At 41.0% G+C, this 12,384-nt stretch overlaps 2 protein-coding genes across 8 annotated transcripts in view; one reads left to right on the forward strand and one right to left on the reverse strand.

Annotated features, from left to right (window-relative positions):
* The window catches only part of PPHLN1 (periphilin 1), an 81,624-nt gene extending 76,965 nt beyond the window's left edge, over positions 1–4,659 (reverse strand). For 3 of the 4 annotated variants that reach the window (XM_070946925.1, XM_070946922.1, XM_070946924.1), the window contains exons 1-2: positions 4,358–4,659; positions 2,826–2,871 (exon numbers count right to left, since the gene is read on the reverse strand). In XM_070946925.1, coding sequence (XP_070803026.1) covers position 2,826 — 1 coding nt within the window. In that variant the 5' untranslated portion in view covers positions 2,827–2,871; positions 4,358–4,659. Of the gene's footprint in view, positions 1–2,825; positions 2,872–3,581; positions 3,637–4,357 lie in introns of all 4 variants that reach the window. The other variant, XM_070946923.1, reaches the window with a different exon arrangement.
* Positions 4,402–12,384, forward strand: part of ZCRB1 (zinc finger CCHC-type and RNA binding motif containing 1) — an 81,711-nt gene continuing 73,728 nt past the window's right edge. For 3 of the 4 annotated variants that reach the window (XM_070946926.1, XM_070946928.1, XM_070946929.1), the window contains exon 1: positions 4,665–5,001. The gene's annotated coding sequence lies outside the window, so the exon portion shown is untranslated. Of the gene's footprint in view, positions 4,466–4,664; positions 5,002–12,384 lie in introns of those variants that run through there. The other variant, XM_070946927.1, reaches the window with a different exon arrangement.

Genomic DNA, 12,384 nt, shown 5'->3' on the forward strand with positions numbered 1-12,384 from the left:
TTATCACGGACCTGGCGTTGCACAACATCAACTGAAGGCCCGGGCCGAGGTTCTGCGCAACCCAGGGAACAAGAGCATTGGGGGCCAGAGCGCGCAATCGCTTGAAAATAGCGAATGCGTACTCCCCTAACATGATATGGCCCTCTGCTCCCATATCTGCCCCTCCCACACACAGTACCGATGGAACAGCCCTCATTAATACGGAAACTAGCCCCCTCCTTGACCCCCGACCCCGCACTCCCAGTCACAGAGCCCGCTGTCGGGCTAAGCCCAACCCTTTGTGGGTTACCCCCCTTTAAACTTTACCCCCCTTTAACTTTAAAAGCTAAAAGATCAGAGACAAACGGATGATCACATAATTGACAAAATGGAGAATTGCCGTGACTAAGTGAAAGTGTTTGTGGATTGCTTTCAGCTTGATAGAGAAACAATGTGTTTTGTTTAGATTACTTTGAAAATAACCAAGAGTTTTGGACTTTGGGATTTAACATCTTTGGGAAGTTAAAGGAGAGACAAACGTATGGTTACATAATAGCCATAAAATGGGGATTGCTTTGACTAAGCGGAATGTGGATTGCAGAGTCCCTCCTTCTGTTTGGAAAAGAAACACTTTGAATTGTTATCTATTTTGGATTATTTTGAAACCAACTATAAACTTTGGATTTTGGAGATTTCTATTCTGTCTTTGGATGATTCTACAAAGAAAGAAGAAATACACTTGATTTATTAAAATTGAAACTAACTGGCTTAGCAACAAAAGGTGTGGCGCAGGAACAAAAGAATTGAAGTTGAACGTTTATGGACAGATAGGGAAATGAAGAAATAAAGCAGATAAAATTAAAGTGTAATGCTAAAGAGCTAAATATATAAATGATTTTTAGATAAAAACAGGAGGGCTCCTGAAGTAATAAAGATGGGAAATAAAAGAAGGTAATATAAAATAGAGGATTGATGTATAGGTGGTTAAAAATGATATTTTTGTTAAAACATAAAAGTATATACTAATATGAGACAAATTTAAGAAAATTTATTGTTTGATGTAACATGTTTTAATTCTAAATTTGTAAACAAATTTGAGAAGGGTAAATATAACTGATTAATGTATTATTGAATGAAAATATAAGATACACAGACTTAAGTAACGAACTGTGACTGAATTTAATATATGCTGGAAATGATAAATACTATGAAATGTGTTGAGAATCAATCTGGAAGAGTATACTGGGAAATGGCTAAATAATAGATAAACATACTGTAAGGAAAAAGTTAAAATAAGAGATGCTGGGTACCAGTGAAATAAGAGTTGGAGTTCTGGAGGAGATGATGCTGGAAATCAGCCAAAATAAAATATGCTGGAAATCAGCCAAACAATAGTTGGAGGCTTGGAGGGGATTATGCTGGAAATCAGCCAAAATAAAAGATGCTGGAAATCAGCCAAACAATAGTTGGAGGTACGGAGATTATGCTGGAAATCAGCCAAAATAATAATATGCTGGAAATCAGCCAAATAATAGTAGGAGATATGGAGGAGGATATGGATTTTGGGATCAATCTGTGTAAAATGAAATGTGTAATAGATGATAAATGTGAGAAAATTAAAGCTAAAGTGATAAAAGTCTAAGATTTAAAGATTTGATGAAATGGGCCTAGAGATTAAGAAATATGGATAGAATTGTGTTCTATAAATTGAAATAAAAATAAAGTTGTATTCAATTTGAAAACAAGATTTGTGGTGATAAAATTGCAAGGTAAATAATTAGATTAAGAGGTTAGAATATTGTTTTAAGATTAATGTTTTGATATTGAGGTTAAAAGATAAAAATGAGAAGTTTAGTTGGAAATTAAATTGGTGGTGATATAATAGAATGGTTTAGATTAAGATGTTAGAATTCAAGTTAAAAAATTTTATGTTTTGAATTTTAAAAGATGTAATGGGAAATTGTGAATGGAGCTGGTTAAAGAAATGTAAGTGATTGTACCTATCTATGACCGGATCGAGACTTCGCTCTTGAAAGATATATTTTATGTTTATGTTTGAAAAAATAAAATTTTTTTTTTAAAAAAACATTATGACAATAATGAAAAAAGATTTTTTATGACCAATCCTTGTATTTACAACTTTAGGAAGTCTATAAAGCAAAAGTGAAGTAACAACATAAGCACAATGGCAGTTTCACTTAGCAACTACCATATTTTTTGGACTATAAAATGCACCTTAGTTTTTGAGGAGGAAAATAAGAAAAAAGCTGATTGGCGCCTCCTGGAATACCCCCAATCAGCTGTTCCCAGAGGTGACTTTAGCAACAGGTTCATTGGTTGTGAGCTCTGCGCCTCGCTTTATTTTCAGCCTCTGAAACCTCCCTTTAAGAGGCTGGGCGGGACTACATTTGCTGTATAAAACGCACCCAAATTTTCACTCTCTTTTAGGGGGGAAAATGGTGTGACTTATACTCCAGAAAATAGGGTACTTTGCTTAACAACCAATTTGCCAATCCTAATTGTGGTAAACAACTATCTATACTGGAGACAAAGTATTTCTGAATGACATTTTCAGTATTCAGAAATGGAAGTTATTTTCCTACCCTTTCTTACAATTCTCATATCTCAAAAATCGGCTATCTTGAATTAAAAGATTCACTTGTACAGAATTCAATTAAAGGAACAAAATTCTTTCTCAGCTCCCATCCTAGCCACAAGCTATCATTAACAATGATCAAACCATAAAGCTAGAATTTAGAAAAATAAAAATCAACTTAAACAGCATAATTTACTTCAAGTCATTCTACTTCCATTGTCAAAAAAGACATTTTAAAAAATCTACTTACTTCTGTGCTTCTTTCAACTATGCTTTAATCCCAATCCAACTAATTCCTGCATATTAAAAAAAAAATGTTAGAAAAAAGGTCAATAATTAAAACTTCCAAATGAATAATCAAATAAACTTTACTGAGATAAACGCAAGGCTACTTATGCAAGGGACCCTGTGCTGCACCCAAATCAGCCATACTTTCCAGTCAGAAGTTGAATACCTTTTTCAACTGATTTGTGGAGCAGAATATGGGGAATACTCCATGGCTTTCTATTCCACTCATTCATTTCCCATTCAAACAACTACAGTGTATAAACACAGCTTCTTAGCATGTTTAAAAAGTGGATTATTTTGCTAAAGCTCAAAACTTTATCACCTCCCTACAGTAATTCAAACTCTGATACAATCTATTCATACAATCCAAAACCGCTTTTCTGCCAGCTTCCCCCTTGACTTTGGTTGTTGGAAGCTGGCTGTTGCAAATGGTGATTGTGAGACATTGTGATCATTGTAAATGTATGTTGGTCTTGAGGCAACCAAATCATATGACCAGGAGGATGCCATAATTTCAAGAACCAATCATAAATCTTCTTTTTTAGTGCTATTGTAACTTCCGATTGCTAAATGAGCAGTCGGTAAGTGAAGATACTTGTAATAAAGACAGGCTTTGTATCACTTCAGTGATGACTGGCTGTGCTATGAAAGTGTAGTCACCATGGAAATGCTGCCATAGATTCAAATCCACAGAAAACAGTGAACTGTAGATACTTACATCTAAATTTGGTTGTGCATCTGATTTTACCTTTGATTCTTGATGTATGTAGCTTCTTTAGTAGTATATGGTGAGGAAAATGGTGAGAAGTAAAAAAAATTAGAATTTGTACTCCTCTTTAAATTTTCCCATTATAATTTAATTCTTAAATCAAAATATTGAAATTAAACATGTTTTAAGAGTCTTAAAATGGATAGACATCTAGTACTGTAACTAAAATATATTTTTTTTAAAAAGGCTTTACCTGCTTGACAGCATGTGGTAGGATGAGGAAATAGCAGTTAGGAGCAATCTATTTACTGGCTGTTGTTCTTTGGCAAAAAAAATCCCAAACTGAGCACAACATTGCTTAGTCAATGAGACTAATGAGTTAGCTTTAATCACTTTTAGGGGGAAGCTCATTATGTCGATGACAAACATTGAATATTGCGCCACAAGGTTTGGCGTACCGTACTAAATTACCTCATTAGCGAAGAAAATATACAAAATACTACGGGGGGGGGGGGAGAATAAAAGAACCACCCATTACACACGCGGTAGGAACTTACATTACAGGGAACTAGCCTACATGCTTCAATCGCTAATTCTCAACAAGGAAAGTTGCGCGAAGCAGCTTCCTTGAAGTTATATTCAAAGCCTGATGAAGGGCAAAAGCGGGGCAGAGCTCCAAATCCTAAACAGAGCTTCACGTGAAAGCCAATCCGACTGAGCGAGCCGACATTCCTTTCAAACGAACGGGCCCAGGCCAACCTCTTCCGGACCAACACGGCTCTTACCCCTCCAGTCCATCCACCGGGCGCGCTTAACAAAACAGGAGGAAGCCCATGCATGAGCGGGAAAAGAAGCCTCTGGAGGTCACGCTGAGCCGCGGTCGAGCGCCGAGGGTACGTCACAGCACGTCGCTCGGGACGGGAAAGCAGAAATAAACTTTCTACAAAGGCCAGGGCAGATAACCCTTCGCACACACTTAGGCCGGTCCGAAGCCCAACCAAGTCACCCGCCGCAAAGCAAAGTCTCGGCTGCACAGCGATGTGACCTGGAGCATCCGGCGCGCCGATTACGTCACCATTAAAGCGACAGCACCCCCTTTCCTTTTCTCGTCCCGAGTCCCGCCCTCAGTTGGAGGCACGAATACCGCCGGGCAAGCGAGGGTCGTCTTTGCTGGTGTTGCAGTAGCAGCGGATAGCAGGACAGCTAAGCCTCACCGGTGCATAGTTCCTTCCCTTTGCGTGTAAATGAAGAGGGCGCTCTACTTCCTCCACCTGCGCTTTCCCGACTGCGCCCTTCCCCGCGCGCGTCATTAGCAGAGCATCGAGCGGAGGCTGCTAAGAGGCGGCCTCTTGGTGGAGACGCGGCGGAATAAAGGAAGCGAGAGCGATGGTCTTCTTTGGCCCCGACTGAGTGACGTCCTTCAGGCACGGTTAGTGCCTCAGTTGTTTTTCATTCTTGTCACATGGCCTCATCCTACCAGGAAATAAATGGTCGGGTTCCTCTAAGCTAACTCCTGGGTCAACGAGCGCCTTCCGATTTTGTTAAGGACCTTGCGTTGCCTCTAGTTGCGTTTTAACGGTGATCTGTATTCTTTTTATTATTGATGAGCAGAAATAAGGTATCTCAAAAGAATTAAGGATGATTCAAAGTCTACAGTTCTGAGCATTCATTTCTCTAGCTACTTTTCTCTCGAACTGTAGTGGGGAGGAAGGTTGTCAAATTGCTCCGAAGTTTTTTTTTTTGTGTGCCCTCTCTTTTCCCCCTTCAAAATAATAGATAAGTTATTGGATAAAATACCCGAAGGATAAAATCCTTTGGTAAATAGTATTGAATTTGGGTAAGTATACCTTTGCTAACAGTATTAGTTCCCAAATGAACTAGGAATAAAGGGAGGATGGCATGGGGGCACCTGCAGGATAAAAGTGTGGCAATGCGGTTTCTTCCTCATTCATACAAGCCTGAGATGTTGCAGCATATGTACAAAAGGGCTGGGGCCAGTGGTGGTGTTGTGGAATGGAAGGACTAAAAAACATTCCAAGGCCAGTCAGAGACAGTTTATTGCGCAAGGTTCAGAGCCAGATTTGTACCTGAAGCTTTGAACAAAGAAAGAACTCTGATACAATGGTTTTTATACATTTCTAAGACAAAGGATTCAGTGAGATCATACATTTTCCATATATGGTTAATCATGAGATCATACATCCGATTTTCCTTCTATGGTTACATATACTTGTTAATAAGTTCATCTAATTACTTAAAGCATTAATCTTAGTTTACAAAATTATCTTAGCCACACAACTTTTCCTAAAAACTTTAAAATATCTGGACAGTTTATACACATATTGTTTCAATACTTTGTCTCTGGTTTCCAGAAAATTAATGCATATGCTTCCCGTAGTGAAAACTACTCCAAACAACAGTTCATATGATGATAATCTTTCTAGGTTGGGTATAATAAAACTCTTGACACCACTGTTGCTGTAGCATTACTGCAGAGAAAAGCTTCAACCCATCCTGTGAGGTAGTCCACTAGGACCAATAAATATTTTACTCTCCCCACTTTTGGCAATTCTGTAAAATCCACATGAATACATTGAAATGGTCTTAAAGCTGGTGGTCTCCCACCCATCTGTTGTTTCCTGACAGCTTGTTCACCTTTTTACAAATCAAACATTTGTTTATAATTGATGTTACTAAAGGATATATCCCAATACAACCATAGCTTTTTAAAAGTTCATCTACATAGCTTGAATTCCCCAATGACTCCACCCATATTTTGCCAAATGAATGCACTATCCCAAATGCATACAGTCTCCAGCATACAGCATCCCCATACAGTCTCCAGCATCCCCCCTCCCTTTTTTTTTTTTTTTTAAGGTGCCGCCCTTCTCCGGGAGACTCAGGATTATAATGCGTTAAGCAATAGCCTTCATAAAGTCAGCTTATTGCCCCCACAAACTGGGTCCTCAATTCACCTACCTTAGAAAGGATGGAAGGCTGAGTCAACCTTGAGCCTTGGCGAGATTCGAATTGACAGTAAGTGCAGACAGCTGGTGTTAAATTACAATGCATTTGTCTATTGAGCTATCCAGGCTCCCTGTCCATAGAGCTTAATTTAATGAATACCATTCAAAGGTTTGAGCAGACCAATTTCGAGGCAAACCCCTTGTTTCCAGGATTTTTCCGTACTCCCCCTTCCACTCTAGAGGAACCATTTATACAAATTGCTTCTCCTTTCTCCAGGGGGTGTTCCTCCAAATCAGGTCTTATTTTTGTTTGTAAATCAATCACTTCAGCACCATAATGTTCTAATCCAAACTGATCCATTGATCTGGTGTTGGCTAAGAACTGTGCTTGATTCAAATTGTGATTTGTAGTTACAATCAAGTCTGTCTGCTGTATTAAAATTGTTTCATTTGTGTGTGTGTGTGTGTGTGTGTTTTTTCAAAGAGATTGAATGGCTTTTCCAAGTTTGGTAAACTTAATACAGGAGCCTTGGTCAAAGCTTGTTTCAAATTTTCAAGGCTCCCTCTTTCATGTCCCTCCCATTTGAAACTCCAAGGTCCAGATACAATTAATTTTGCATAGAACTATCTTAATTTTTGCTTGTTAGAGGCTGAGACGCTACTCCTGTCGGAAGGAAAAAGAAGCCTTTCCCTTTAAGGATTGTTGAAAGGCAGAGCTTTCCCTTCCTGAATTCAAAACTCCCGGCTGGGAGATTACTTCGAAATGATTGGAGGTCAGCTGCTTGAGAGTAGAATCAGTTTATTCTTTCTGGGGAGGCAGGCAAGAAACAAACACAAGCACAGCGTTCCGAGGCTAGCCTGTCGTAACTGTAAGAGTAACCCTTTTTCCCTTTTTTCCCCCAAAAAAAATCTTTTGATTTGGCGTGTGAATTCTTTATTTTGTGTGTGTGTGGTTTTATGGTGGTTAAATGTCTTTGTTTGTGATTAGGTTCTTCGGTCCTGGGTCTGGCAAATAAGTAATAGTTGTATAGTTCACACTCTGTTTTTCCTAACCTTTTGTAGTTGTTCGTTCCCTATAATTATTCAGCTTGCCATCTCCGTGTTTTAGTGAATATCTCTCTTTTATAAACAAATTAGCTCCTTCGAAAGGAACAACAATTTATGCTGCTAACAATCAAACAAACAAATCTGAAATATATCAAACTTTAGTTTCAATCTTCTGCCTTTAGTAAAATGCAAGTCAGATTAAAAAAATCTTTCAAAATCATTTCTTTTATATAGGTTTAATTAAGCGTTTTAAACCTCAAAAATTTCCAGAAAAAAATAAAATCAAAATTGTATTCGGAGCAGAAAAGCTTTCGTATGCAAATTAAAGAGATCAGCAGCAAAAACCACATTAGCCGATCTTTCCCCCTCCTTTTTCTGCTCTTTCAGCAGAGAGAGAGATGTCCGCTGAAAAAAATCCAACAGCCCACCCTTTTCCTGCTTCTCACTTCCAAAGGAGAAGAGGCGGGGGGAGAGGAAAAAAAAACGTTTTACAGGAGGCAATCAAGCCTCCCTTCATTCAGCATTCACCTGCTTCATTCAGCATTCTTCCAACAAAGCAACACATTCTGCATTTCTCTCTAACCTCCACAATTCACAGACATTTCCCACAAATTATATGAAGGGGAATTAAAGTGCATTTTCACCAACTTTTACCCTCAACACACTTCACATTCACGCTGCAATCAAACTGCGTACACCAATCTCACATGCAAAAATCTCACTTCATGCATACCAATCATTACAATTATTCAAACACAAGTTTACTTAATTTGCTGGCCAGCCAAACAATCAATTCAACTCCATTCAATTTTACACACTATCATTATATATACATTTTTAACAGAAATCACACCAAATTGATCAAGTCAAATTATCTGACACTTCCCATTTAGACAGGCTTTCCTCTTTACGGCCTGCTAAACCCCGGGTGGGAAGAACAGTAAACAATGTCTTTCAGAGTTCTCTAGCTTTTTAAGAACGGCAATTTATCAGAAAATTTATAACACTGCAATTAGTTCTTTTCTCTTACCACACATAAAATCACACATTTTTTTAAAAAAACTTTTATTGCATAAGGTTTTATTTTCTCCCCTTTCTTTAGTTTTCATCAAACAGACCCTAGCAAACTCTGCCTGATACTTGAGTAATTAAGGGGGGGGTTTCTTTTTGTCTTCCACTGATCAATATTTATTACCACCCTTTCTAACAACACTACCCCTGGCTCACGACGCTGGACGTTCCGACAGTCGTCTATGAGAACCGCAGAGGTTTAACCACCCACACAATCCCACACAATACTTAATTAAATACTTTAAATACTTAATTCCAGAGACTTCAGAATGCCACCTGGTCTCCAGGTGGGACTCGAACCCACAATCCTTGGTTTAGGAGGCCAGTGCCTTATCCATTAGGCCACTGGGTCTCCAGGTAGGGGGTGATCAGGCCCCTCTGCCACCCCTTTAATGGGTGGGGTACCTCTAAACAGAGAGACTTTAACTCTCTGATTTATACTTACCTGTTTTCTTTTTCCTTTTTTTCTTTCTTTCTTTCTTTTCTTTAAGGTCTCTGTGTCTGGCTAGCCTTTAAGGATCCTTGACTAGCCTGTTTCGCCAGCGGGTTACGGCACCTCCTCACCGAAAGGTTCCGTGGACTTCAAAGGAGTCCTAATGGCCGGCCAGTGGATTTTCCTTGGGGAGGCGTCGGTTCCGCTGGGGCAGGCTGTCTGGCAGAACAAAAGTTCTTTGTCCTCTAGTCCCATCTGGGGTGCCATAAATGTTGTGGAATGGAAGGACTAAAAAACATTCCCAGGCCAGTCAGAGACAGTTTATTGCGCAAGGTTCAGAGCCAGATTTGTACCTGAAGCTTTGAACAAAGAAAGAACTCTGATACAATGGTTTTTATACATTTCTAAGACAAAGGATTCAGTGAGATCATACATTTTCCATATATGGTTAATCATGAGATCATACATCCGATTTTCCTTCTATGGTTACATTTACTTGTTAATAAGTTCATCTAATTACTTAAAGCATTAATCTTTAGTTTACAAAATTATCTTAGCCACACAACTTTTCTTAAGTGCTCAGAGTCGCTAATGGGAGAGTTACTACTATCCTTGGGTAAGTTCATTGGATTAAGTAACTCTTTGTAACATATAGGTCTTTGTGTCATTCACAGTCAGGTCACTCAGATGTTTTTCCATATAGCAGTCCTTTCCTTGACATCTAGGTATCAGAAGATATATTACCACTTAAAAGGGTTTAACTGTTTGTTAATGTAATTTCCAACAAGCACTTTCCTCTCTTATAATAATGTGAATAGATAGAGTCTCTCAGAGTTCATGTATCCAAGCACATCTTCCCCTTATAATAATGTGAATAGAGAGGGTCCCCCAGAGCCCATATATCTGACTCTGTATGATTCCTGTTTTATTCACATTATTTCTTTTATCTACATTATTCTTTATTTGCTCTTTACTTCAGTGGGATTCAGCTAGTTCGCACTGGTTTGGTAGAACCGATAGCTAATGCCCTTGCTTCCCCCAAGCATTTCTTTACCTACCTGATTTCCAGCTCTGTCGCATTTCTCCGTCGCATTTCTTGCCACAGTGTGTAGGGAAAGAAAAGTTTGTGGGACTAAAAAAAAAGTTCAAACAATTCCAACTTCTCGCCAAAAAAAATCACGCGAAGTTAGAATTGATTGAACTTTTTTTTTAGTCCCACAAACTTGTTTTCCTGCACACGACAGCAAGAAACATGACGGAGAAATGCGATAGACCTGGAAATCAGGTAGGAAAAAAAATGCTTGGGGAAGTGAGGGCATCTGGGTGGTGGTGGGTGGGGCATCCTCCGTGGCATGGCATGGTGCTGCAATGGAGAAATGGGCAACCGAGCAGCCAACGCGAGGGAAGGAGAAGGCCGCTTTCCCTTTTTTTTCTCCCTGCTCCTCCTCCTTCCTTTGTGCCAGCCTTTCCATTGCAGCGCAGCGCCCAGGATCCACTTGGGGGGGAGGGGGAGAGGGCAGTGGTGAGATGTAAAATTTGTTACTACTGGTTCTGTGGGCGTGGCTTGGTGGAGGGGTAATGTGATGGTGGGCGTGGCCATTTTTTTTTTTTTTACTTTTAAAACCATTTTTTCTACAACCTCTTCGGCTGAGCTGAGTTGCCTGATTGGCAGAGCCTTTTTTTTTTCTTTTAAAAACATTTTTTCGGCAGAAGAGGTTGTAGAAAAAATGCTTTAAAAATAAAAAGCCTCTGATGATTGCGTGGCTCATCTGGGCATGCGGGGAGGCAGGGATTTTTGCTACTGGTTCTCCGAACAACCTGCCGCCATCGCTACTGGATTGGGTGATCTGGTCCGAACCGGGAGCATTTCACCCCTGGGGGGATAATTTAACAACCGATTCACCCAGGGTCAGGTTGGCCATCGTGGGAGGCGTGGCTCATCCTGTATGTGCGGCAGAGCTGGGGGACGGGGATGTGCCATGCTTCCCACAACAGCAAACCTGACCCTGGATGAACTGGTTGTTAAATTATTTGAATCCCATTACTGGCTGGGGCTCACATCCTGATCACATGTTACTTTCATGCTGATGCCTCTGGGAGAGCTTTGCTCCAAAGACAAATGTAAAATGCCCCTTCTGCACATGCTCAAGATGGCGGCCCGGATCTGAAGCTGCCGATGCCGCAGGGGTGATTTTCTGGCCATTTGGGGTCTTATGGGCCAATTTCAATCTTTCTGGCCCTGGCTCGGCAGAGTGAGCTTTTCGCTGGCTTGCTGAGAGCTTTTTGCTGTCCGGTACGCTGCAGCCAGCGAGTTGGAGCCAGTGTGTGTGGGCGCCGTGGAGAGGACGGTGGCTGTCAGCCTCCGACTTTCTGCTTTGGCTGCCATAAGAAACGGGGGAGGGAAGAGCGTGGGGGGAGGGAAGCAAGCTGGTGGATTTTTGAAGAAACGAAACCTAAGCACTGAAGTGGCTATCGGTCAACCGTCATCGCGTTCCTGATTGTTGACGATGCCAGACGTGTGTCCACCTGACCTCTGAGAGACCTTTGGATTGGGTGATTGATGATGGACAGTGGGAGGGGATGCTTTCTATATGCAACTTTCGCGCCTATTGCTTTAGTTTCAGCTTTCCTTGCTTGCGTTCATTTCATCTTCCAGTAAAAGTACATTACTCTATAAAATATGGAGTTTGGCTCATTCTTTCCTGGACTTTGAAGGAAGCACAGCTGACAGCGGCGTTGCCGGGAGGACGCCAGAAGAATGGCATCAGCAGCCTGGGCGGTGGGCGGCCTGTTCGGTGGGTGTTGGCGGTGGCATCCGGAGTGGCGGCGGCCCACATCAGGGCCTGGGAGCCTGTGGAGGACCCGGGGGTGACGTGGATGCTGTCGGCTGCAATGGCGACCGCTGGGACGGCGCCGATGGGAGCGGCAGCGGCCTGGCTGTGGCCTACCTTGATGACAGGTTTTGGAACCCCGAGAGGTGGCATGCGGCGAAGAGGAGGTTTAGGGGTTTTTTATCTAAATCTTTAGCTCAATTTTTAAGGGGTTCTGGGGGGGGAGGTTTTTTTTTTTTTTAATTTGATTCATATGCCGCCCTTCTCCAGAGACTCAGGGCGGCTTACAATGCGTTAAGCAATAGCCTTCATACTTTTGTATATTTATACAAAGTCAGCTTATTGCCCCCACAAACTGGGTACTCATTTCACCTACCTTAGGAAGGATGGAAGGCTGAGTCAACCTTGAGCCTTGGAGAGATTGGATTGGTTGGATTGGAACTAGGGTTGTGGGTTTGAGGGAT

Source organism: Pituophis catenifer, unplaced genomic scaffold (genome assembly GCF_029215685.1).
Source record: "Pituophis catenifer annectens isolate HBS135680 unplaced genomic scaffold, rPitCat1.0.hap2 SCAF_7, whole genome shotgun sequence".
Classification (NCBI taxonomy): domain Eukaryota; kingdom Metazoa; phylum Chordata; class Lepidosauria; order Squamata; family Colubridae; genus Pituophis; species Pituophis catenifer.